This window comes from Callorhinus ursinus, unplaced genomic scaffold (genome assembly GCF_003265705.2).
Source record: "Callorhinus ursinus isolate GAN/ISIS: 27379988/994484 unplaced genomic scaffold, GSC_fseal_2.0 scaffold10, whole genome shotgun sequence".
Classification (NCBI taxonomy): Eukaryota; Metazoa; Chordata; class Mammalia; order Carnivora; family Otariidae; genus Callorhinus; species Callorhinus ursinus.
This window is the reverse complement of record NW_027397072.1, coordinates 22,796,669-22,823,041: the sequence shown is the minus strand read 5'-3', so window position 1 is coordinate 22,823,041 and position 26,373 is coordinate 22,796,669. Positions and strand designations below refer to the sequence as shown.

The following is a 26,373-nucleotide window of genomic DNA, read 5'->3' as shown; positions in this document are numbered from 1 at the left end:
GATGGGAGGAGGGATGGAGATGAGAGGACAGATTTGAGAAATATTTAGGATTTAAACTTGGCAACTGGTGAATAATTCGTTCTATGGGAGGGCAATATCCAGAAGACCCCCAGACTTCCAGTGTGGGAAAGGTAAGGGGCCCCGTGTTCAGGCAGAGGTGCGCGTTCATTTGGGGCATGCCAAGTTAGAGTTGCCGGCAGGGGACATGAGCCTGGTCGAGCAGACTCATGGGTAGTTGGATACACGAATCCAAAGACAGAGGAGAGTGTGTGCTGAAGATACTGACTTGGGACTCCTCGTGTTCATAGCAGTTGAAACTGTAGCTGCACAGCAGTAGAGACCCCCCTGGAAATTACGGGGAATGAGAAGGACAGTGGACCAAGGGAACACCAATATTGTTAGTGCAGGAGAAGGGGAAGGGCCCATGATAGAGACAAAGGAAAGTCAGAGACACAGAACCCAGGAGAGTCCCTTGCTGCTCTGTGCTTCTCTCCCTCCTGAACATTCCACTGAAGCCCCAGCCCCCCCGACCCCCGCCACCCCGCCCCGGCTGTCTTATTCCTCATCGTAAGCTCCTTTACATCCTTAACTCTCCAGAAAGCCTTTGCAGGTCAAAGCTGCTCTCATCCCAAAGCCCGTTTGCTGCAGCCTCCAGCCATCCCTCACCTACCCTCCTGTAGAGATTCCGGTATCTCCGAGGCTCGTGCAATTCACTTATAATGCCTTGACCTCCTTGCCTGACTGTTCTGTTTATCGACATCACCATTTTTCTCTCCACCCCACTGCTGCCATCCTGTCAGATGACTTCAGTGCCACGAGGGTGAACCATCACTGAGTCTCATAGTTCCCAGATGCCCTCATTTCCAGTGACTCTTCACCTCCCCTCCAGCCTCCCACTTCCATGAGACTCCCCGGAAATGGTTAACACCTGCGTGGCCTCCATTGTAGGGGAGTACACCTCACATCCTGCTCTCTGGGCACAACCAGCCCTCTCATCTCTTACCTCACTTCTCACTGCCCTTAGTTCCCTCTGTTTCCTTCTGACCTGTAGACTCCCTCCTGACCTCCCCCCCTTCCTTAACCACGTTAGACTAACTGGCTGTTCGTCGGAGGTGGTGTTCCCTAAAACCTTTGCTTTCTTTGCACTCCCACTCGCCCCCACACCTGACAAGGGCAACGCAAGGTCACCGTCTCGTCTCTACTCCTGCCCCAACCACACGGAGGAAAGTGGGTCCCCGTACAGAGGGACAGCATTAGACATTCACCGTCTTCACTCCGTCACCCCCGTCATCCTTCGGTGCTATAGAAAACCTAAGCCTTCCCACGGGGAAATAGGAAAATTCAAGCCGTAGCCAAAAGCCCAATCTCTCTTTCCCAAAATATCTTCTCCACCTGCTCTGTTGCAGGGATTTCCACACAGATGACCTTGGTACAACTCCTGACTGCCCTTTACCACCTTTATTCTTCCCTCGGGCAAGTTACTTAACCTCCTCGAATCCTAGTTCCTCAGTTTTAAAATCAGGACCCTCCAGTGTTGCTGCCAACCTCTGGGGCACTTAGTGCAAATTAGAAGAAGGTGCCCCTTTGGCCAGGCACACAGCGTGATGAGCTGAGCATGGCCTGTGGACCACGGTGCCCCCCTCACCTGGGCACCGTGGTACAGTGCCACCTTGAGTCACCATACACCAGGGCCCCAACCACACCCACCTGTCCACGGGGTCTTGTGAAATCAAGGCCACAGTAGGCACAGCACCCAGCCAGGAGCCTGACTGTGCAGGACCTCAGACAAAAGAGTTAATGTAGCCCACTTGGACTTGCATCAACATGTGGGCGTGCTCTGCTGGGATGGCACCAGCTCCGTGAGGTTTATCAGTGCGTGCCCGTTTCTCGTCAAGAGAGCAGAGCCCTGAGAGACTGGAAGTGGGCTGGCAAATGAGGGAGTGGGACAGTCGGACAGAGAGAGGGGCCCAAAGGGGAGGAGAAGGGAAATGGGTAACAACCTCCCGAGGGCAAGAATGCCTCAGGCTCTGAGGCAGAAGCTGCCCACGCCAACCCCACACCCCAACTCTAGGGTGCTGCCCTCAGGAGTTCCCACCTTGCAGGTGCTCCGTACCCCACCAGCCCTGCAGAGCGCCTGGGCCCCTCCCCCTGCCCACCCCCCTGGAGGGCTCAGGTAGGCTGGGCATGTTTTGCTGTCCTTTCACCCTACTCATAGTCCACTTGCCTCTCTGGGTGCCACAGACCAGGACTTCTCCAAACCCAGGAGCGTGAAGGCCCCATCCATCCTGTAAGAGCGGCTCTTCCTTAAGAGGATATCACTGCGCAAAGGCAGCGAATAGTAACCACCTGGGTATTTTTATGGAAGAAAGATGAATTATGCCATCACCCCTTCTGGCACAGAAATAATTTTCAGTAAAAGGTTAAAACCATCATGTTGTATCAATGAGAAGTGTTCCATTATTCCAAGAATGATTGATTGGAAAGTACTTTCCTTACAGGGAAATCAAAGTGATACAATGCAGCTTCCACTTTTAAAGCACTTTCCATTAAAAAAAAGCATACCAACGTATAAAAATAGTTATACTGAAGATGTGAATCAACAGCCGAAGAATTTATTGGCACTTGAAAGGCTTGTGATATAAATAGATTCAACAATGAGAATGAATCTCAAGTAACTCTGGGCTGTGGCAACCTAACCTCCATTTTCACTGACACAAAAGAAAGTCACATGTAGTTCAGCAAGTCCTCTGGCCACCTTGGAAGAGAACACAATGGAACTAGGTCCAACAGGGCAGGTCAACTCAAAGCACTGGGTGAGGCAGTGGGAGAGACAGAGGGGACAGAGATAGGGCCTCTGCCCTCAGAGTTTTCAGATTGTCCCAGACTGTAGTCCTGACAAAACACAGCCAGCAGTATGGTGTCCTGAGGGAAGGACAAAGGAGTAGGAGGTAGAAGGGAGAAAGCTGCTTCTTAACTTGGTGATTTCCTTCCTTCTCCCCTCTCTCCCTGCTTCCCACAAACAGTCGCTCTGTGGTGTAATGTGAACAGAACATGGAAATCAGTTGGGTCTGGATGCAAACTGCCACTTACCAGCCATGTGACCCCGGATGAATTATTTCATGTCTCTCAGATTCGGTCCCCAGAAGGGTTGCAGGGGTCAGGGGGCTGTGGTTGTAAAGAAGAAATGTCTTGGGTGTGTATGTAAGCACCCAGCTTTGCTGCTTCCTGATGCAGAGCAAACAATAAATGTTCGCTCCCTTCCTTACCCTTCCACTCCTCTGTGAAGGTTAAGTAGTACTTACTTGTCCACACCTTTCATGCTTAAATTTCAAAGAGCTTTTCCATCATGGGATATAATGTGATTTTCAAGGTAGCCTTTGCTGGTCTTCATGGTTCTGAGTCGATGGCCCCTATCCTCCAAGGGCTTTCCTACTTCTCTGTGTTTTGGGAGTCAGAGACCCAACGGCCGCCCTCTTTGTAAAGAAGAACATGCAACACCCACCACCACCACCACCCCACCTGAGACCAGGGGCAGCTGAGAAGTGGCCCATCGGCAGTCCTTGACTGAGCATATATTGTATATGAGCATGTATTGTATAAGGGTTGTGTAACTCTGAGGAGTCAAGGAAAGAACTGGACAAGATTTCTGACCTCTCATAAGACTTCAACATATGGCTGTCACCTCAGTCAAGGTTCTTGGTTCTTGGTTGAAACAACAGCCCAGTTGTGGTCCTGGCATGAGGCACCGGATGCTATCACCACGGTGCTGCCTCTAACATCTCAGACCTCAGTTTTTCTGCAGTCACTGTCATGGCCAGAAAGTTCCTCCCAGTCCCCTCGACCTGCAGGTGGATGTCACTGCCTAGTCCTTCGCTGAAAGGGAAACTGTCTGGATGAGATGACGAGACGGGGATTCTCAATGCAGGAAGGAGCATCTCTCAGTTCAGTTCACCCCGGCTTGGAGTCGATGTCCTCTTAATTGAATTAAGAGAAAGGAAAATTATTCAGAGGCTGAAATTGGCTCCTTTGTAAATTCACAAAGTGACTGATGAAATTTTACTAAAGAAGTTTTGAAAATCAACTTGTATTAAAAACTTTAAAATGTTTGCTTACCTATGTAAAACTGACAGACAAGTTGTTATAGGCCTATATACCCTGCAGAGTTTCACCAGTGATTAGCATTTTGCCACATTTGTTTTACTGCTGCCTCTCAAAGTACATAAATATACTTTTTTTTTGGATGAGTCATTTGAGAGTAGTAAGTGCAGACATCATGACTCTTCACCTCTTACTACTTCGGGAGAGAGCGCCTGAGAACAAGGACATAACAAAACTACAATATAATTATCAAATTCAGGAAATTTAACACTGAAGTAATCTTTTATGCACAGTCCAATAATGTCTCAAAAGTGTTTTTTATAATTTTTTTGGTCCAGAAGGCAATCCAAGAGTTTCTATGGCATTTAATTGTCATGCTCTTTTAGCTCCTTTAATAGGAAACAGGTCCTCAGCCTTGTCTTTCATGATATTGATATTTTTTTGAAAATCACAACTTCACTCTTTCATAGAATTTTTCTCCATTTAGGTTTGTCCAGTGCTTCCCCATGATCTGAGTTAGGTAACATGTTTTAGGCAGGAATACCACATAAGTGACATTATGTCCTTGTGAAGGCCCCACATCGGGGAGCATGCGATGGCAGTTTGTCTCATTATTGGTATGTTGCTCACTTGGTCAAGGTGGTGTCCCCCAGGTTTCTCCACTAGACTGTTTATCTGTTATGAATAGGCCATCTCTATGGAGATACTTTCAAACTTGTAAATATTGTATCCTCCTCAAACCTTTATCCAGCAGTTTTTTTTTTTAAGATTTTATTTATTTATTTGAGTGAGAGATAGAAAGCACGAGAGGGAAGAGGGTCAGAGGGAGAAGCAGACTCCCTGCTGAGCAGGGAACCCAATGCGGGGCTCGATCCCGGGACTCCAGGATCATGACCTGAGCTGAAGGCAGTCACTTAACCAACTGAGCCACCCAGGCGCCCTATCCAGCAGTTTTAAAAGCATCCACTGATGATTCTTGCCTGAATCAGTTATTACTATGATGGCTACAAGTGATTTTTCAAACTTCTGTATTTACTAATTGGCATTCTACTTTAAGAAGAGTTTTCCCTTCTACATTATTTTTTCATTTATCTATTTAAAATGAGTATAGACTTGTGAGTTCATTTTTTTTTAAAGATTTATTTATTCAGGGGTGGGAGAGGGGCGGAGGGTGAGGGAGTCCCAAGTAGACTCCACACTGAGCACAGAACCTGACTTGGGGCTCGATCTCACAACCCCAAGATCACGACCTGAGCCAAAACCAAGAGTCAGATGCTTAACTGACTGCACCACCCAGGCACCCCAGACTCGTGGATTCATAATAAATTTTCAAGTGATTGTTAACAACTTATCTCTTATCCATCCCTTCTTTTTTTTTTAAAGATTTTATTTATTTATTTGAGAGAGAGAGAATGAGAGATAGACAGCACAAGAGGGAAGAGGGTCAGAGGGAGAAGCAGACTCCCCGCTGAGCAGGGAGCCCAATGTGGGACTCGATCCCAGGACTCCAGGATCATGACCTGAGCTGAAGGCGGTTGCTTAACCGACTGAGCCACCCAGGCGTCCTCTTATCCATCCCTTCTATACATCACTTCTGCATTTGCGGATGGGTCAGCCTCATTGCATGCAGATTTCTTTTTTATGTGGACTTGAACATTTAACCTACAGCCCACTATTTACAAAGGCAGACAGGAAATAGAAAACTGAACTTTTTATGGGATTTTTGGTTGAACACATAGGTTATCAAAGTGTTTTTAAGTAGCTGTGGCAAAATGAGATACCCTGAGAAGACACAAGGGCCCTTCTAAAGAAAGGAAAGGGGTTTTGCAGGAAGACATGAGAAGGTAAAGAAGAGTGGCATGATCATACTCCATGACTGGACACAGAAAGGGGGGTGTGGCAGCACAAAGTGGGGTGGGGGAAGGGCAGGGCGATGGAATGAATAGGGGAGTAAGGTGGAAGGTTAAGTTAAAGTAGCAACATGAGTTCTGTGAACTGAATTTGGGTAAGAAAACCGAGAAGCAAGGAATGACAGATTCACAAAAGCCCTATGAGATGTTAATCGTTTCATTATTTATGAGAAAACTCACAGAGAATTTACATTAGTTTTCCCAATGTCACAGAGCTAGTAAGTGGCAAAGCCAAGATTCAAATACAAATCTGACTTCAAAGCCCCACTGCTAGAAGAGAAACATCTATAGTAGAAGAACAGAGGTGGAATTAGGGCTCACGATACAAGGCCTGATAGGCTCCTATATGCCAATCATAACACTTAATTAACCCTGGCCCATAGTAAGTCTCAAAAATTATCCCAACCATACACTTTAATCAGCAATAAGCTGAGGGCACTTAAATATTCCCAAAGTTTTCAAAACTTACATTACACTCCTGCATGACTCAGTGCCCCCTACCCCTGCCTATATAAAAATCAGCTTTATTTCACCCATTTTAAGTGTATGATTCAATGAGTTTTGACAAACGTAGAGTAATTTAACCACCAATCATAATTACAGAACTTTCTATCACTCCAGAAAGTTCCCTGTGCAGCCCCTGTGGAGTTGATATTCTCCAGCCCCTGGTCTGTTTTTTGTTGATATACTTTTGACTTTTCTAGAATTTCATATAAATGAAATCATACAAGATAGTATGTAGTCTTTTGTGTCTGGCTTCTTTCACTTAAGATAATGCTTTTGAGATTCATCCATGTTGTATAAGCAATTTGTTCCTTTCTGTTGCTAAGTAGTGTTCCACTCTATGGATGTACCACATTCATCCATTCAAGGACATCTGGATCGTTTCCAACTTGGAGCGATTATAAAGCTCCTATAAACATTCATGTAAATCTTTATGTGCATATGTTTCTATTCCTCTTACATTAATACCTAAGAGGAGAACTGCTAAGCTATATGATAAGTGTTTGCTGAATAATGTAAGGAACTGCCAAAACTATTTTCCAAAGTGTCTGTATCATTTTGCAGTCCCACAACAGATAAGAATTTCAATTATTCCACTGGAACAAAAGTCAGTATTTTCAACCTGTTTAATTTAGCCTTCCTAATGGGTATGTAGGATTATCTCAGTGTGTTTTTAATCTGCACTTACCTTATGTTTAATGATGTTGAGCATCTTTTTATATACTTATTTGCCATTGTCTGTCTTCTTTGATGAAGTCTCTGTCCAAATCTTTTGCCTATTTTTAATGTGGTTTTTGTCTTTTGGGGTTGCACTATTGAAATATTAAGAATGCTTTATCAGATATATGGGTTTAAGATTTTACTAATTATTTATTTGAGAGAGAGAGAGAGAGAGAGAGAGAATGAGCAGGGGGCGGGTAGAGGGAGAGGGCAGAAGACAAGCAGACTTCCTGCTGAGCATGGAGCCTGACACAGGGCTCAATCCCAGAACTCTGAGATCATGACCTGAACCAAAATCAGACACTTAACCAAATGAGCCACCCAGGTGCCCCATCAGATATATGTTTTACAAATATTTTCTCCCAGTTCATGGCTTGTCTTTTGGCATTCTTTTAAAGGACAAAAGTTTTAGGGCGCCTGGGTGGCTCAGTTGGTTAAGCGACTGCCTTCGGCTCAGGTCATGATCCTGGAGTCCCGGGATCGAGTCCCACATCGGGCTCCCTGCTCAGCGGGGAGTCTGCTCCTCCCTCTGACGCTCTTCCCTCTCGTGCTCTCTATCTCTCATTCTCTCTCTCTCAAATAAATAAATAAAATCTAAAAAAAAATAAAATAAAGGACAAAAGTTTTAAATTTTGATAAAGTCAAATTTATCAGTTTTTTTAAGTATTTTGTGCATTTGAAGAAATCTCCCTAACACAGGGTTACAAAGATTTTCTCCTCTATTTTCTTCTAGGTGTTTTGTTGTTTTAACCCTTATATTTGGGTCTGTGGCCCATTTGGAGTTAATTTTTGTGTATGGTGTGAAGTATCATGTTTTTCCATATGGATATCCATTTCTTCATCATTTGTTGAAAAAGCTATCCTTCCCTCCACTGAATTACCTTGTTAAAAATAAGTTGCTGGTCTATTCGCAGACTCTTTCTGTTGAAGTGATCTACAGTGTCTATCTTTCCATCAATATCTCACTGTCTGATTACTATATCTTATGGTAAGTCTTGAAATCAGTTTACATCCTCCAACTTTGTTCTTTTTCAAAATTGTTTTATCTATTCTAGGTCCTTTGTATTTCCATGTAAATTTTAGAAATCAGTTTACCAATTTCTAAAAATTTCTAACTGGGATTTTTTATTGGAATTACACTAAATCTATACATCAGTTTAGGAAGAATTTACATGTTACTGTAAACTCAACAATATTGAGTTTCCCAATTCATGAAAATGGTTTATTTCACCATTTATTTGTTTTCATTAATCTCTTTTACTTTCCATAGTAAGAGTGTATAAATCTTGCACATATTCATTCATATTGCACATTCATTTAATCCTAAATACTTCATATTTTTATGCTAATATAGTGTATGTTTTGATAATTTAGATTTTTTTACTGTTCATTGCTACTATACACAAATACAGTTGATTTTTTTATATTGACTTTGTGTCCTGTGACCTTGCTAAATCTACTATTTCTAGTAGCTTTTTTGCTGGATTTCTTAGGATTTTTTATGCCATCAGCTAAGAAAGAGTTTTACTTATTCCTTTTTGCTTGCCTTTTTTTTTTCTTTTCTTATTGCACTGGACAGCAATCCAGTATGATGTCAAATAGAAGTAATGAGTACAGACATCCTTGATTTGTTTCCAGTATCAAGGGAAAAATCATTCAATCTTTCTCATTAAGTATGATGCTAACTGTGGATTTTTAATAAATGCTCTTTATCGAGAAGATCAAGTTATACCTTCTATTTCAAGTTTGCTGAATTTTTATTATAAATGGATGTAGAATTTTTTCAAATGCTTTTTCTGCTTCTACTAAAATTATCAGAAGGTTTTTCAATTTAGTGAACTAAATTGTTTTTTTTTTAAAGATTTTTTATTTTTTAACAGAGACAGCAAGAGAGGGAACACAAGCAGGGGGAGTGGGAGAGGGAGAAGCAGGCCTCCCGCCGAGCAGGGAGCCCGATGCAGGGCTCGATCCCAGGACCCTGGGATCACGACCTGAACCGAAGGCAGACGCTTAACAACTAAGCCACCCAGGCACCCGATTTTTTTAATGTTAGTTAGTTTTAAATGTAATTAGTTTTTTTTTAAGATTTTATTTATTTGACAGAGAGAGACAGTGAGAGAGGGAACAGAAGCAGCGGGAGTGGGAGAGGGAGAAGCAGGCTTCCTGCAGAGCAGGGAGCCTGATGCAGGGCCCGATCCCAGGACTCTGGGATCATGACCTGAGCCGAAGGCAGACACTTAATGACTGAACCACCCAGGCGCCCCTAATTGTAATTAGTTTTAAAGTTAAACTAATCTTACATTCCTGGGACAAACCCTATCAGGAATGAGATGCGTGCACACGCGCGCACACACACACACACACACACACACACACACACACACACGAGTTTACTAAATCTTTTTAAGGTTTTTGCATCTAAGTTAATGAGAAATATCTGTTTTGTCTTTCTTTTCTTGAATTTCTTTTTTTCTGCATCTTTGCAGTCTCTACGAACAGTGTATAGCACTAAGAATGAAAGGAAATCAAGTTGTGAAAATCACTGTTGCCTAAATAATGCTTCCAGCACACACAGTTCCACCAAACACTGTTTCCCTGGCTCTGGCTATAATGGGAAGCAATTTCAATAGTCTTTCAGATATAAGTACAATGCTTTTTATACTTTCTTAAAAATCTTGTCTGCAGCTAAATACCCCACTAGCCAACAGGAATATATAAAACTGATTTCTGGCAGTGATGCTAGAATGTTTCCCCTCAGCCCTGTGCCTTTGCACTGGTCAGGCCACAAGTTAAAGGTGAGAGAGGTACAGAAACATGACTTAACTATTCATGAAATATTTTTATTGTTTTTTTTTGGAAAAATATAAGCTTATAGTAAGCTTAAGCAATAATATAAAAGATACATAAAGGAAAAAATACTGCCCCCATTCCTTGTAAATAAGAAAACCAAATATTAGCACTGTTGCATTGCTCTGCTGTAAACTAATGGAGGGCAAGAGCCCTGTCTCTCTCTCTCCATTGTTTCCGTCAGGAAAGACTGATATAAACAATTGCAAAGCATCTAGCATGGTGCCTGACACATTTTGGGCACTTAGAAGACATTTATGGGAGGAAGGAAAGTGTTGAATTCACACCTGCGTTACTATGACTCCCTGGCAAGTGTAATACTGACTGCTTTATCTGTGTAAACAAGGGGAAATGTCATTCTCCTTAAAGCCATTCACTGTCTCATGAGCTCACTCTGTTCCTTCCTCCTCCTGTGTCTTTGTTCCTTGAGGCCTTCCTTCTCTATAATCTGCCTCATCTATAAGAACTCCCTTCTTCAGGGAGGCTGCCTTCAAACTCTGAGGATCCAACAGCATTTATAAACTCTGCCATACTACTTAGCGTTGAATCCACAATGGATTCTCCCCTTTGCTAGCACCCATCACTGTCCTGGGCATATAGCTCCTTAAATACTTCAGTTGCAACTGGAACAATCTTGCATGGCAAGGCTCTTCATGAAGCCTGAAGTATAGCCTCAAGATTTGTTATGAAATCCTTGGGTGTAAGGAACAACAAACTGGGAAAAACTAGAAAATGAATCTGAAAGCTATTAAATACCAGAATGATTTTTGTTAGGTGAACACATGTGTTACCCCACCTGAGACGGAAGTCAACAGACTTTCTTTGGTGTTTTCTATTTCTATGGATCCATATATGTACTTTACCCACTCAGACATTTGGAGCTTCAGAGAAAAGGGAAAGAAACTGTTGTGTCCCTATAGTTAGTTTGAAAACAATATCTGGATAACTCTCACCACATTCTGCATCCATTTTAATGGAGAAACAGTTAATTCCAGGACTAAAGCAGAGAATATACAAGATGAACCCGGAGCATCTTATAATATCCCAGAAAGTAAAGCACTCAACAAACAAAACAATGGGGGTATGTCAAAGGGATACAGGAGCCAACTGAAAGAGCTCCCTATGGCCAAAGCTGGAAGGATTTGAGCAATGAAATAATGTAGTACTGGATTATAGCCCAAAGAATAAATTTAAAAAATTTCAAAAACCCATGAGTTCCTTCAGATATAATTAGGTGACTGAATAAATGAGGGGGCGGGGGAGACAAATTTCCCATGGAGAATTCCAAATAATACTCTGCCCCACCCCTTAAGTGTGGACTACACTGAGTGACTTGCTTCCAAAGAGTAGAGTATGAAGAGGGAGGAAAGTAACTTTACAGTGGAAAAACCTGGCAAAGACTGCCTTAGCTGAGTAATTGAGATTAACATTATCAGTGGCAAGTCCTGTTGCCAGGATGTACCCTTGATATATATGATGAGAGAATGACACTTCACTTCCCAAAAACCACAACCACAGTCTATGAGGAAAAGAGATCCCAACTGAGGCACAGTCTACAAAATATCTGACCAGCCCTCAAAACTATCAAGGTCATCAAAAACAAAGAATGTCCAAGAAATTGTCACAGCCCCCAGGAGTCTAAGGAGACATGACAACTAAATGTAATAAGGAATCCTGGAGGAGATCCTGGGACAGAAAAAAAGGACATTAAGCAAAACTAGTGAAATCCGAATAAAGTATGGAGTTCAATCAATATCACTGTTTCATTCATTACCAGAGGTTACCAGACATTACCAGAACTGGATGTGGGGTATATGGAAACCTGTGTGTACTATCCTTTTACTTTTTATGTAAATCTAAAATTCTTCTAAAATAAAAGGTGTACTTAAATATTTCTAACATACACTCTGGGTACCAGGTGATTACATGCTTATCTCCACAACTGTGCTTTCAATTACAGGGCGCTGGTGACAGTTTTGTGGGGGCTTTGGCCTTCTACCTGGCTTACTACCCAAGTCTGTCCTTGGAAGAAATGCTCAAGAGATCCAATTTCATCGCGGCAGTCAGTGTCCGGGCTGCAGGAACACAGTCTTCTTATCCATACAAAAAAGACCTGCCACTTGATCTGTTTTGATTGCTACTAACCCTAAAATAAACGTACTTGGGGGAGGGAGGTGGCCTCTCTTAGCTAGCAGCTTACTATCAAATAGCCTCTTCTCCTTTCTTTGCAAATATGTTCATTTGTGAAGTCATCCTCAGCCTTTACTCTTTTATAATAATGATTTCTTCACTTTTCATGTATTTACAAGAGCCACCCAAAATTAAGGATGCCATGACCAGGACCTGTACAAACATTACCACGATGAGGAGCCAGCAAACTCACTTGCCAACAGATCCTGAATGCCGTACGTCCACCACAGGGCAGGGCTTGTGGACAACAATGTCTAGAGTCCGAGCAGAGAATGTTAAATAAGGGAAGGGTCACATGAATTGGACTGTTCAAGCTGTTCCTAAGAGAGACAGTTGATATTTGGTGCTGGTGTTGTCAAAGCTTCTGTTTTGTGAGAGAAGCCAGAAGTTTGGATGTTTATTGAAATTTTTTCAATGTTTAAGTATCAGCAATTGATTTTTGAAAAATGTAAACACCACCTGTGGGCCACATTCAGCTCATGTGCTGAATAGACAAGTCATTTGTTAAGCCAGATTTTAAGTTGTTGTTTTGCTTTTTTCAATGGCGACTCATTTATGTCACAGACCCTTTATAGCAGGCTTAGCTGGGACAGGTGAAGGATTTTTCTTGTAACCCAAAACCACTATGCATAGTTTCAACCGAAAAATAGCCAAGATCTCACCTATTATTGCTTTGAACCAAAGCTTTAACAACAGATGCCAGAAAATAGCTGATCGACTCTAATGCCACAAGCCCCCGAAACTCAACAACTGTCTACATCTAATTCCAACTTCAGAAAGCTACGCTTGCATGTCCTCCATAGACAGACTGGGCCATGGAGAGGGAACACCTTGGTAACACCAATGTTACCTTGAAACATTGGTTTCATCCTTCTTGAGGCCATGGTAGGCACACCATCATTCTATATAAATGCTTTAAACGGTGTAGGATATGAACCAGCAGAACTCAAAATAAAAGCTGATCCTTCTTACATTGTCAGAAATGTGATAAGGAGAAAACTGAGTATTTCTGAAAATCTGTAGGAAATAGCTTGAGTGAGAAAGTATCTGGATCTGGGTAAGGCAGTCTTACCTCACCTGAACATTAGGGATTAGTGGAATTTCCACTGGTTGGCTGTGTGGGACCATGCCCCAAAAGCCCTAGCCGTGGCTCTATGGAAATACACTATAGCTCTTCTTTAAAAAAAAAAAAGGAAATCTAGAAGATAAAGGGAGTCCAAAGCATTCCTAGAAACTCCTAGATACTGCTTCAGTATCTACTCAGTGACCGGAGTTTGAGAATATGGACCAATGGCATTTTTCCTAATTATATAAGCACAAAACAGAAGTTCTCATAGTTTCTTTTGTGTTACAAGGCTGGCCCCCTTATTCCTGTTCACCATTACCCTCTCTGTTATTTCAGGGGAGTTTTTTCAAGATCACTCTATAGAGTGACTCTGCCTTTCCTATGAGGTACAAAGAGGAGCAGACTGGAAAGTCTTGCATAAGTTTCATTATGGAAACTTTCTTTTATACGAACAATGGTTATTCTTCAGTAATGTAGTTGTTTTTTATTTCAAAGAGTGGGGGAAAACATCACCAAGAGACAATAGCACAGGCTATTTTAATATTTTTTATTAAGGGCTATAAAAATATCCAGAAAGATAAATAAATGTGATGCAATGATCTATGTCCTAATATGAAGAACTTTCTTTCAGTACATTGTTTTTCTTCACAATGGCCTTCAAATCACAGGAGGCAGTGATTCCGTGCCATTTCCTCTTCTTTTATTACACGCTGCAGAATTTCTGAATCAGTATCCCACCCTCAGTATTCTCATTTATAAATCAAATTCGTTTTCAATCCATTGTTTAGAGGGAACGTATTTTCTTCTGTTCCACAAAGAGGACTTTTGCTTTCACTGTAAGAGAAAAATGGGTTGTAGCAGAAAACTAAAAGTTTCATTACCGTTTTTAAATAAAAATACGTATCAGACCACAAGCACTCTCCTTTCTCTCCTTTTACTATTCCTCTGACATGGGAATGGAACAGATTGGCAAACTCAGTTCCTCGATCTCCGAGGCCAGATAAACCTAGAGAAAATGGGAAGGTAATCAAGGGTAGGCTCACCAGCTGATCAGTGGCATCTTTGGTACCCCACAAGGTTATTTCTCCCCCAATATGAAATATCCAAATCAAAACACAAAACTAGGAACATAACATGGAAAACACTCAATGCCTTCACCCAGTTAGTTAATGAACATTCTTGCAGGAGATGAGCAAGACCAGACTGAGAGCTGGACTCCAGAGAAAAAAGCAACAAGAACTGAGCAGACCAAGGAAGAAAAGGCCATCTGACTAGAGGAGTAAATACACATCAAATCGTGTACTTTCCAGAGATAGCTTAATACCCAAATAATGGATTTTCTAGTATGGTAATAGAATGAAAATTATAACCAAAATTTCATTATTGAAAATAACGTAACAGTACAGCTCTCTGAAACAAAACCAAAAGTACTAATTGCCTGGGGCGCCTGGGTGGCTCTGTCAGTTGGGCATTCAGCTCTTGGGTTTCAGCTCAGGTCATGATCTCAGGGTCAGAGATCGAGCCCCGCTTTGGGCTCCATGCTCAGCCCAGAGTCCATTCAAGATTCTCTCTCCCTATCCCTTCCCCTCTACCACTCCCCCAACTAATGTGCGTGTGTGCACATGCGCGCGCACCCACATGTACTCTCTCTAAATAAATAAAAATAAAATCTTTAAAAAAGTACTAATTGCCTGGATGAAAGATCAGAGACCGGATGCCGGGCAGTAAGGTTTTCATGGTTCCTATAATGCCTTATAGTACTCCCCAATTAAAAAAACAGTAATAATAGGAAGATTAATTTGGCTCCAAGTCATAGAAAAAATAGGGAGCCTGAAGTTGAAAAGATTGGGTTTAAACCCTGGCTCTACCATTTATATCTGCTGTGAGTCCTTGGGCAAATTTCTCAAAATGTTCTTCCTTCAGTTTGCTTCCCTAGGAGGGGGGTAACTCCATCTCCCTCACAGGGTTGTTGCCGGATATACAGTTGAATTGAAATGACATACTGCTATCCATAATCATAAACATAAATTAATTTTCTGTCAAAATATTTGCTGCCTAATTCATACAAGAATGAATCTGTCAAGTTCTTTCCTTACATCTAACCTAAGTCTATTCTGCTTCAATTAAAGTCTATATTGTCTTGTTTAGTCATCCAAGGAATCAAAACTGACAAGTTTTCATTTTCTTTATAAGCCTTCATACATTTAGCAAAGTTTAATAAGCTTACGCCTCAGCCTTTAATCCTTCCTCCTTGGAAATTAGCATCTAGTTCTTTATGAGGAAAAGGAGTTTGAAAAGACAGAGGCTGGTTCTAGCCAGAGTTTACTATGAATGCTCAAATAATTGGGAGCTTTTCTGTGTCCTTACCTGATTTCCTTTAAAAGCAGACTAACAAAACATTACCCTTAAACTAATCATTTACTCACTGCAGTAACATCTGCTGGGAGGACTGCCAAGCTATTTGGTACCTTGAGCAATGGGGCAGGCCCCATGGCGACTATCATCATGCTAGTCTGCAGGGCATTCAGTAGGTGGGCAGAAAGCCAGAGAGTCCACTATCCCAGAACATTCTCTTCTTCAGGAAAGACAAAGTTGTGCTGTCAAGGCTTAGACCATTCCTTATCAGAAAAGTTCTAGCAGTCTGTTTGAAATTTATATATGAGTCTTCTCTCCCACTTTCAGTTAGGATCAGAATTGTTCATGGTTGTGTTCTTTCCCAATCTCAAAACTTAAAATCAATCTGACAAATAATAAGTTCCTAACACTTCTATACTAAGGATGAAAATCCTGATACATTTTCATACTGAAAAGATAAAAAGTCATTCAAGTAACATTAATGTTGTACAAGTTCCTAAAAATAAACTCTAAAGGAGCTAAATGCTAGAAAAACAATTACTTTAAAATTCATCACTTTGAGTTTTCACCAGCTGATACAAAGAAATCAGAGGGAGAAAAGTATCACACCAACTCAGTATCATATTGCTATGGTTTGAAAATTTGTGCCCGCCCTGCCCCAAATTCATATGTTGAAATCCTAACCCCCAAACACAATGGTATTAGAGGTGGGGCCTCTGGGAGGTGCCTTGGTCATGAGGGTGTGTTCATGAACGGGATTAATGCATTACAAAAGACCCCACAAGCTTGCTTGCCCTTCCACTGTGTGAGGACACAAGAAGGCACAGGCTATGACCCAGGAGGGCCTTCCCGAGAAAGCAACTGGCACCATGCTGGCACCTTGGTCTTAGGACTTCCCAGGCCCCAGAACTCAGAAATAAATTTGTTGTTTATAAGCCACCTAGTCTGTGGTATTTGGTTATAGAAACCCAAAAGGACTGACACATACCCTATCATTCTAATAATTTTTCTGCCATATGAGGTATCATCCTGAAATTCAGACTCCCAATCATCAGGTACAAACCTAGAATTCCTTTTATATTATGATAAAGAATGACCAGAAATTGTAACACCATAAAAACAGCAGGGAATTTTATTCTTGTTAAAGAATGGAAACTATCCGGGTGCCTGGGTGGCTCAGTCATTAAGCGTCTGCCTTCGGCTCGGGTCATGATTCCAGGGTCCTGGGATTGAGTCCCACATCGGGCTCCCTCCTTGGGGGGAGGCCCGCTTCTCCCTCTCCCACTCCCCCTGCTTGTGTTCCCTCTCTCGCCATCTCTGTCAAATAAATAAATAAAATCTTTAAAAAAAAAAAAAAGAATGGAAACTATCCAATTTTATAACTGGGCTTCTTAGAGCCATTTTAATATGCCTCCTCACACTGGTACAGACTTTTTTTTTTTTTTTGAAGGTGATATTATTTTTCTTAGCCATTGATGAATGCAGCATAATGAATGGTTCAACAGTGGTTGTGAGACCTTCTGTACCAGCTCTGAAGGCAGCTCTGAAGGCAGCTCTGAATGTAGCTGTTAGCCAGGATTTGCACTAATAGCCTGCCCAGAAGTCATGCACTGGTAGGTAGGTTTTAGCCTCCTGTGAATCCTCTCATTACTAGGTCCCTACATAGAGTGGTTTAGGGCCCGGGCACCGAAGTCTGACAGTCTTGAGTTCAAATCTTTGTAACACATTTTAGCGGTGTGTCCCTGACTAAGATCCTTGGCATCAGATTCCTCATCTATAAAGAGACTGCCTGGAGAGCACAGGTGCTTGTGCTCGTAACATCTGAAGATACGAGGCTTGTGTAGGTAAGCAAACAAGACAGAATTTCCCATTTTGTCTAATTATTCACAAACACTAGTTTGTCTCCTTTCTTTCAGGGTCACTTTTATTGCCCACACTGTCCTTTTGTTGTTTCCAGGGAGAAGGGAGATTCGGTTCCTATTATACCATCATGGCCAGAGATAAGAGTCTATGAGTCCTTATTCTTAGTTAATAAAAAAGCTAATTATGAGGTTAGGTATCTGTATTTCATTATATAATGGATTAATTTTGGGAAATAGGATTCCGGTACCAATTCAATTCTGATCACCAGTTGGGTGTCTTACAATTCAACTCAACTGTGCTCTTTTCGTTCCCAGCGCAGCCATGGCTCGTGGTCCCAAGAAGCATCTGAAGCATGTGACGGCTCCAAAGCACTGGATGCTGGATAAACCGACTGGTGTGTTTGCTCCTCGCCCATCTACTGGTCCCCATAAGCTGAGAGAATGTCTCCCTCTCATCACTTTCCTAAGGAACAGACTTAAGCATGCCCTAACAGGAGATGAAGTCAAGAAGATCTGTCTGCAGCGTTTTAGTAAGACTGATGGCAAGGTCCGAACTGATATAACCTACCCTGCTGCTCTTATGGATGTCATCAGCACTGACAAGACTGGGGAGAATTTCCGTCTGATCTATGACACCACGGGTCGCGCTGCTGTTCATCACAGTACACCTGCGGAGGCCACGTAGAAGCTATGCGAAATGAAGATCTTTGTGGGGACAAAAGGAATCCCTCACCTGGTGACCCATGATGCTCACACCGGCCGCCATCCTGACCCCCTCATCGAGGTGAAGGACACCATTCAGACCGATGTCATCAAGTTAGACACTGGTAATCTGTGTATGGCGACCGGAGGTGCTAACCTGGGAAGAACTGGCGTGATCACAGACAGAGATAGACACCCTGGTTCTTCTGATGTAGTTCACATGAAAGATGCCAATACAAGAGCTTTGCAACTGGCTCTCCAACATTTTTGTTATTGGCAAAGGCAACAAACCATCATTTCTCTTCCCCGTGGAAAGGGTATCCGCCTCACCATTGCTTAGAAGACAGACAAGAGACTGGCAGCCAGAGCAGTAGGTAACATGGTCTGTAGATGTGACTGATAGTCTTTATACTTAAAAATAACATAACACACACACAAAAAAGAAGAAAACTCCTGATACCAGCTACTAGTAACTGAGGAGCAGCCAGATGGAAGTGACGCACAGGGCAGGTATGGGGAAGGGGCGCACAGCCTCTACGCCCTCTCCCAGCAGGTCACTCTCCCACAGTCACTACACTGTCACCAACCCAGAAGCTCCAGTTCTTATTAAGAAGCAATTATCAAGAGGCTGTTCAGAATCAAGGGCACAAAAATGAAACAAATGGCCTAAAGTTTTAAAATAAATAATTTGTTTGCTAGTTTACTTTATATAAATCTGCTCATGAAATCCAAAAACAAAATTAGGCTTCTACCAATAGCTATCAGCTGCTGTCTTTTGTTTGTAAGCAGGCAATCTGGCCTTGGGAACACTTATCTCTTTTGGACAAATACTTCTATCTACTGAGAACTTTTTTTTTAAGATTTTCATTTATTTATTTGACACAGAGAGAGAGCTAGCAAGAGAGACAGCACAAGCAAGGCAAGTGGCAGGCAGAGAGAGAAGCAGGCTCCCCGCTGAGCAGGGAGCCCGAAGTGGAACTCGATCCCAGGACCTTGGGATCATGACCTGAGCTGAAGGCAGACGTTTAACTGACTGAGCCACCGAGGCGCCCCTCTACTGAGACCATTTAAAGTTACCATTATGGCATTTTAGCAGAGGGTACAAAATGTAAATAATATATAGTTATATTATTTCTGCACTAATATATAGATACCATACTCCTTTCATTCAAATCTGGACCTAACCGCCTGCCACTGTTAGACGATCCCAGGAGAATATTCTCTCCCCATCTAAAGACACTCTATTCTTTCTGTTTCCTGAACAGTATCACCTGTTCTCTTTATAGGGCTGGTTCTTTCCCAGATCTATCCTACCTAAAGGATAGGATAAAGGTGGAATCTGCCTTTCCCCACCTTTATGCTATATCTCAGCATCCTGCTTGTGTCTCTCAAAGCAATGAGCAGAACATCATTTTTTCTTTCTTTCTCTCCCTTCCAAACTGGACTGTAAGTACCAAGATTGCAGAGACTGAGCCTGACTGTGTCCTGGTGTATCCCAACACCTGGGGCAGTAACTGGCACTATAGTAAACATTCAGTACTCACTGGCTGACTGAATGCTACAGAGTCAAAGGGACCACAAAACTGCCCAGACATGTTGAGCGTCAGTCTGGAAAGGGCAACAGGCCTTGAAAGCACTTGTATTGTGGAGTAATTTCTCTGCATCTTACCAATTGGATCATAATGCAAGAGAGTCAGTTTCTCCCGTAGTCGGCTTCTCTTCGTGTTGAAGGAGTAACCTGTCCCAGCTTGGCTCAGCATTTTCACCAGAATGGTTCTAAGATTTAAAAATAAACTATTACAAGCTGAGGAAATAGAGTAAAATCAGTCATGGGAGGATGGCACATTTTGAAAACTTTGTACGGTAGTATTAGTTGTCAGATATCACTTAGCCCTAAGAAGGTTCAGTTCTAAGACTAAGCCTACATTTTCCATAAACCACAATTTCAATGGCTCTGATTCCCAAGGTCTGTTTGATTATAGAGTGCCTTGGTAATCAACTAACCAATCAACAAAATCAAACTACATGTGGGAACAGACTCAGACACCCACCACTTAGAAGGAGCAGAAGTCAGGAAGGGGGAAAATACAAAAGTACTGGCAACCCTAGCTGGCCAGTCAGGAAATCGTAAAGATGGCTATCTCAAAAGAACCCTATCTTCCAGGATGTGCAATAGGAGTACAATCAGAAGAGACAACCCTGCTCCCCTTCATATTCGATTAACTTATAGTCATTCAAAACAAAGTTCATGTTTTGCCTCACTAGACCCTTTAATACCTTATACTGTTACTTTTTCATGTGCCTGGCTTCCCTATGTAGACCATGCCATTTTATTTCTCATCTAATTCCAAAAAGAATTTGTAGCATCTACAAATACATTACACATCTTTGCCTCCCTTTCAATGTCCAGCACAGTGCCTCATACATAAGCAGCACAAATATGTTATTTAAGAAAGACAACATTCATTCAAAAAGATTCAACAAATACATATTAAGTGCTTACTCTGTGGAATGCACTATGGGAAATGCAAAGCTCTGTAAGGCTGCCCCTCCCCTCTCCAGGAACCAACAGTTTAGTATGGAAGGTGAGTTGTGTATACAAGGTCTATAAGGCAAGACATATTTGACAGATGTCACAAGAAAGATACAAAGAACATGAGAGGCAGGGATTACCTCTAAAGAAACCAAAGGCATGGGAGATTCCTATAGAACCTGGAGGCGGGGAATTCTAACATAAATAACTGGACTGTGGCAAAAGCAATATGAATAAAAGCTATCTGAGAGAAAAACACTAACTTACATGTTTTTCATTAACTTTAATCCAAAAAACATAGTTTTATGATCTGTGATGTGTCTTGGGTTTTAAGCAACGGCTGCTTTAGAATGTTCCGTTTTTTTTCTAGAAAAGAATTTTCCTATTTTTAACACAGAAAATCTTACTTCAGTTATTGTCTACAAAATATATTTTGAGATGCCAGTTTGGTATTTATAGTCTCTCTGGTACAGCACGGAATCTTTAATCTGCTATTTTTAAAATGCTTAGTCCATGAATGCAAAGGATTACAAAACTCATTAAAACTGACTCTGTAGTTCAATCAAATCACAGCTTGTTCAGTCAGATTCCCGTACTGGACTCCAGACAAATGGCCCTCAGTGCTCCCTCTGAGGAAACAGAAATATGATGGTAGTCCAAAGAGAGCATGGGAACCTTGATGGTTTGTTTAGGAGCAAGACAGCAAGAGCTCCTTCAATTATTTGAACACTCACTTAAATAGGTCAGTTGGGCAGGAGGGAAAATTTTTTTGAAAGAGTTCACAGAACCAAAACAATTCATCAAGTAAGTAATCCTCAAACCAACCTTCAGAAAATCGAGACCAAATGCTTAGTTTAACAAAAGGATGTATTGGCAGCGGCTGGAAAAACAAACCAAACATAAACAAGTTAAAAAAAAAAGAAAAACCTTACTTACTTTGACTTGCTCTTGGCAACTTTCTCGCAGAAAGGTTGAAAGAGAAAAGAAAATAGCAACTTGTTATCTTTCTTATGCAAAGTTTATATAAATGTCTGTAATAAATATGTAAGTGACCAAGTATGCCATGGGTTGTCGCTCAAGTAACTACTCCCTAGCTTGTGGGGATCCCGCTAGGATTCTAGAAAGAAGACAAAGATCCAATAAGACCAACACAATTCTGGATGTAATGCTTTGTACAATCTCTTTTCAGTTGGACCGGTTACTTTTCAAATCTAAGATCTGCTCCACATGTTCCTCTTCTAAGGTGCAAAAATTGCACTGGAACAAGCCACTGGTCTGACAAGTTAACCTATGCACCGCCAACAACCATCACATCAGGTGGAGGAGGGAAACTAACCTAGAAGTTGGCCTGGTGCAGGGAAGAGCGCGGCCTTGGGGAGCCAGACACTTCCTTCCCAGCCCAGCTGTACTGACTTAGGTAAGTCACTGCCCTTCTCAAGCCATTTCCTCATCTTCAGAGTTCGAAACGAGTGCACTAAAAATTCTGAGGGTTTTTTTTTCCCAGTTAGGACGTGCAGGGACTGTGCTACCACATCCGTACGGAGGACGGGGGAAAGCGCCCCACTACCGCTGACCAGCCTCGACTGCCCGTCTCGGACCGCAACGGGACGGAGAACTAGTGCCGCAGAACCCCAAGCACCACTCGCCCCGCAAAGCCGTGCGCCGCGAGGCATGCCGGACGCTGTAGTCCAGAAGGCCTGGAGAGTCGCAGCGGCAGCTTCCCGGCCGACGCGCGCCCCCGGCCCCGCACCGTCCCGATGCCTTCCTCCCGCCCTCGCCGCAGGCCCTGCCGCCGCCTCCAACCCCACTTACAAGTGACCGCGGACAGGAACATGGTGACAACACCCACGCAGTCTCCTAAACGGGACCAAAGACTCTCAGCAAACAACTGCTTCCGGGGCACAGGCCTGTTCCGGAAGAGGACGTCGGTAGCTGCCTGAAGCCACGCCCCCCGCATAAGCCTCCAGTCCCGACGCCCCCTCTGTCTTGGGTTCTTCAGAGGCTAGGCGTTTTACTTTTGTGCTGGAGGTTGGAGTCCCCTTCCCTGGCAGAGAGAATTTAAAGCGCTCAGGTTCACGCCCCAAGCCCTGCCTCTTACTTCTGGGTCAGAGTTAGGTCTTTGCATACTTGTTTCACTAAATAATCGCCATCACCTTCATTAAAGTCACAGGAACTGTATGTGTTTCTCAGCCGCTCCAGGCTACTAGACTCCCCCACAGTTCCTTAAAATGTTGCCTTCTTTTGCCTCTCCCGGTCCAACTTCATCTCCACCTGGTTGAGAGCTGCTTTCAGTCCCTTTGGAGTTAGAACCCCCATCTGAGTATCCCCCATTCCTTAATTACCTGTTGGATTTCTAGGAGAGCAGCACCTTGTGTATCTTGTGTTAACTGCTATATCCGAGCAACTAGTGCCTGCAAGAGGGGCTGAATAACAGATGCGGGGCACTCACATAACTAGCCTAATGTCACAAAACTAGTCAATGGCAGAGTCAGAATTCCAACCCAGGCCTTGTCTGACTGCCAAGACTCATGCCTTTCCCACTACACTGGGACCTACTACTAATGTGCCTCTTCAATTCTTCATGTCTCTCTGCAAGGAACCTGGGCTCTTTCAACACCAAGAACTTCATCTGTAACCTCATTTCCCAACTAATAATAGGACTTTCGAATTCTTTCCTAATCTATGATTTTGTCTATATATTAAATCTTACAAACATGTGAAATAAAATTCAATCTCATGGATTATCTTCACAAAAAGTAATAAAATTATTTAAAAAATTATTGAACTCTTCAATACAATTCATTTTGTTAAATTAGGACAGTCCTTGCCCTTAGTTCCTTACGGTTTTTTAACCCTCTAATGATTTTCGGTCTTCTAATAACCTGACTCTTAACAATTGAGCACCCTCTAAGGGCCCAAATCCTTTACCTTGTGCAATTCATCTGCTGACAAAGAGTTTTAGGTGTTCAAGGTCAGGTTTCTTATCTAAGAAATTCCTTTAGAGGATATACAAGAAAAGTACATAGGACTGGAAGCCAAGAAACATGAATTTTAGCCTTTGTTCTGTCTTTCGGAAAGTCTTTCAACTATTCACACCTCAGTTTCATGCTCAGTGGAGCATTGGATCAGTGGTTCTCATCCTGATGGTATATCAGAGTCGCCTGTGGTCTTTTAAAAAATCCATTTGCCACCAGTGAGGCCCAGAGTCTGTATTTTCCCCAAGTTTTCTATAACATTACAAACATATCAAAAACTTAAAAGGATAGTGCAATGAACACACCATATGCCCAATTCAACAAATGCTGACATTCTGCTATGTATTCTGAATAAATAAGTATATTTTATATACATTTTTTTGCTAAGCTGTGAAATTGAATCGCAGATATCACAACCCTTCACCCCTACACATTTAAGTAGGTATCTGCCAAGACTAAGATTATAACTATAATACTATTTTCACTCCTAAAAAAATTAACAATAGTTTCCTAATATCTAGTCCATATTCAAATTGTCTTTTCTAGCTGGTTTCTTCAAAAACAGTATCCAATCAATGAATTAAGACAACATCTTTCTCTCTCTCAGAATCTGGCATCAAACGTTTGCCTCCCTCCTTCCTCCTTTCCATAGAAGCCACTCTGGTGAGGGCCCCAGTGATCCCTTCGGCACCAAGCCCCATGGTCAATTCTTGAGCCTTATGTTCCTCAGCATCGATCAGTATTATTTTACACAGTGGCTCACTCCTCCCTGAAAACTTTTCTTCACCTGGTGTCCAGGTAGCCACTCTCTTGGTTCTTCCTCATCAGCAATTCTTTCTCTGTTTTCACCTCACCTACCCTTCAGTGGAGGCCTGCCCAGGGCTCAGTCCTTGGATCTCTTCCCTGTCCACACTCCTTCCTTTGGTGGTCACAGCTAGTTTGGGTTTTGAAAAATCTAGAGGCTGAAGATTTCTAAATTTATATCTCCAGTCTCAACCTTTCCTCTGGATTCCAGATTGGCATATTTAACTGCCTACTTGACAGCACATGTCCAAAATCAAATTCCCAAACTTGCTCTGTATCCCTAAGGCTTCCCCCATACCAGTGTGTGGCAATTCCATTTTTTCAGTTGCTCAAGTAAAAAGCCCGGGAGCCAACTTGACACCTCTTTCTCTCATGGCCTATATGTAATCAATCAGTAAATTCTATCATTCAAATGTCACCTAATCAGTGAAGCCTTCCCTGGCCACAGAGGAAAGCAACACACACACACTCACTCTCTCTTTCCCTATTCTCCTTACTTCACTTTATATTTTTCTACATCACTTCTCACCACTGAATATTTTGTGTGTGTATTTGTTGATTTCCTTATTATCGGTCTTTGCCCACCACAATGTAAAGTTCCTAAGATCAGGAACTTTGTCTTATTCACTCACTGCTCTATCCTGGTGCCTAGAACAGTGCCTACCACACATGTTGACTAGCTGCTGAATGAACTGAATAAATGAATCTGAGATGAGCGGCACCATAGAAATGTTAAATTATTAATAAACAAGTTTAAATGGCAAACGATAAGTGTATACTTGTAGTTCGGGGTTCAGGAGAACTTATAAGCTTGTGGGGGGATTCGGGCTTTTGTTTTTTTTTTTAGAGAGAGAGTGTGTGCACTGAGCAGGAAGGGCCAAGAGTGAGAGAGAATCGTAAGCAGGCTCCATGCCCAGCACGGAGCCTGATGCAGGGCTCAGTCTCACAACCCTGAAGTCAGGGCCCTGAGATCATGACATGAGCTGAAATCAAGAATCAGACACTTCACTAAGCCACCCAGGCGCCCCTATAAGCTTGTTTTTAAAAAGAGATAGCAGGGGGCACCTGGCTGGCTCAGTTGGAAAAGCATGTGAATCTTGATCTCCGAGTCATGAGTTCAAACCCCACATTAGATGTAGAAATTATTTAAACAAGTAAAAAAATTTTTAGAAAGAAATATCAGGGTGCCTGGGTGGCTCAGGTGGTTGAGCATCTGACTCTTGATCTCCCCTCAGGTCTTGATCTCACGGTCATGAGTTTGAGCCCCACATTGGGCTTTGCACTAGGCATGAAGCCTACTTAAAAAATTAAAAAATTAAAAAATAAATAAAAAGAGATAGCATAAGAACTATTTCTTGAAATTCCTGGATGGAGTAGAAAGGAAGCAGCAGCTTTCTAGTCTCATTACTTCAACCTGCATCCACCTGTTATTTACATCTAACACTTTGTTGGCAGTTGGTAAGTGTTAATTAAAATGTTTATTAATACAGATGCAATTCATGATTTGGGTTTTGGGGTGGGTTTGTTGTTTTTTTTTTTTTTGCCTGAATTTACATAATGAGCCCTCTGTGCCTTATTAAAGTGCAGAATAATTAGAGAATCCTGGCAGCCCAAGCGGAAGGGGTGAAGGCCTTAGAAGAGGGGTATGCATCTCTTCGGTGTGGGGGGAGGTGTTGAGTGGGGGAAAGGTACAGCTGTTTCACCTGGATTGTCAGCCCAGGAAAGCAGATGGAGGAGAACATTTATTGAACATCTACTCTCACAGAGCTTTAGACACAGTGTCTGTGTTACATCAGTTAATACTGCA

The 26,373-nt window shown here is 42.4% G+C and overlaps 3 protein-coding genes across 16 annotated transcripts in view; 1 reads left to right on the top strand and 2 right to left on the bottom strand.

Annotated features, from left to right (window-relative positions):
* Nucleotides 1–21,049, top strand: part of RBKS (ribokinase) — an 86,442-nt gene extending 65,393 nt beyond the window's left edge. The window contains exons 8-10 of one of the 9 annotated variants that reach the window (XM_025867963.2): nt 8,147–8,220; nt 12,040–12,141; nt 12,389–14,249. In XM_025867963.2, coding sequence (XP_025723748.1) covers nt 8,147–8,220; nt 12,040–12,141; nt 12,389–12,404 — 192 coding nt within the window. In that variant the 3' untranslated portion in view covers nt 12,405–14,249. Of the gene's footprint in view, nt 1–8,146; nt 8,221–12,039; nt 14,250–17,422 lie in introns of those variants that run through there. The other 8 variants (XM_025867965.2, XM_025867967.2, XM_025867966.2 and 5 more) reach the window with 8 other exon arrangements.
* On the bottom strand, nt 13,869–22,744 carry MRPL33 (mitochondrial ribosomal protein L33). Its single transcript, XM_025867973.2, has 4 exons — nt 22,600–22,744; nt 21,724–21,742; nt 19,924–20,030; nt 13,869–14,169 (listed from the first exon to the last, which is right to left on the bottom strand). The coding sequence occupies exons 1-4, from the start codon at nt 22,742–22,744 to the stop codon at nt 14,120–14,122; spliced, it is 321 nt and encodes a 106-aa protein (XP_025723758.1). The 3' UTR covers nt 13,869–14,119.
* The window catches only part of SLC4A1AP (solute carrier family 4 member 1 adaptor protein), a 109,889-nt gene continuing 97,384 nt past the window's right edge, over nt 13,869–26,373 (bottom strand). For 2 of the 6 annotated variants that reach the window (XR_012379659.1, XR_012379660.1), the window contains 2 exons: nt 19,924–20,030; nt 13,869–14,341 (listed from right to left, as the gene is read on the bottom strand). The gene's annotated coding sequence lies outside the window, so the exon portion shown is untranslated. Of the gene's footprint in view, nt 14,342–18,285; nt 18,422–19,923; nt 20,031–22,599; nt 22,832–26,373 lie in introns of all 6 variants that reach the window. The other 4 variants (XR_012379662.1, XR_012379663.1, XR_012379658.1 and 1 more) reach the window with 4 other exon arrangements.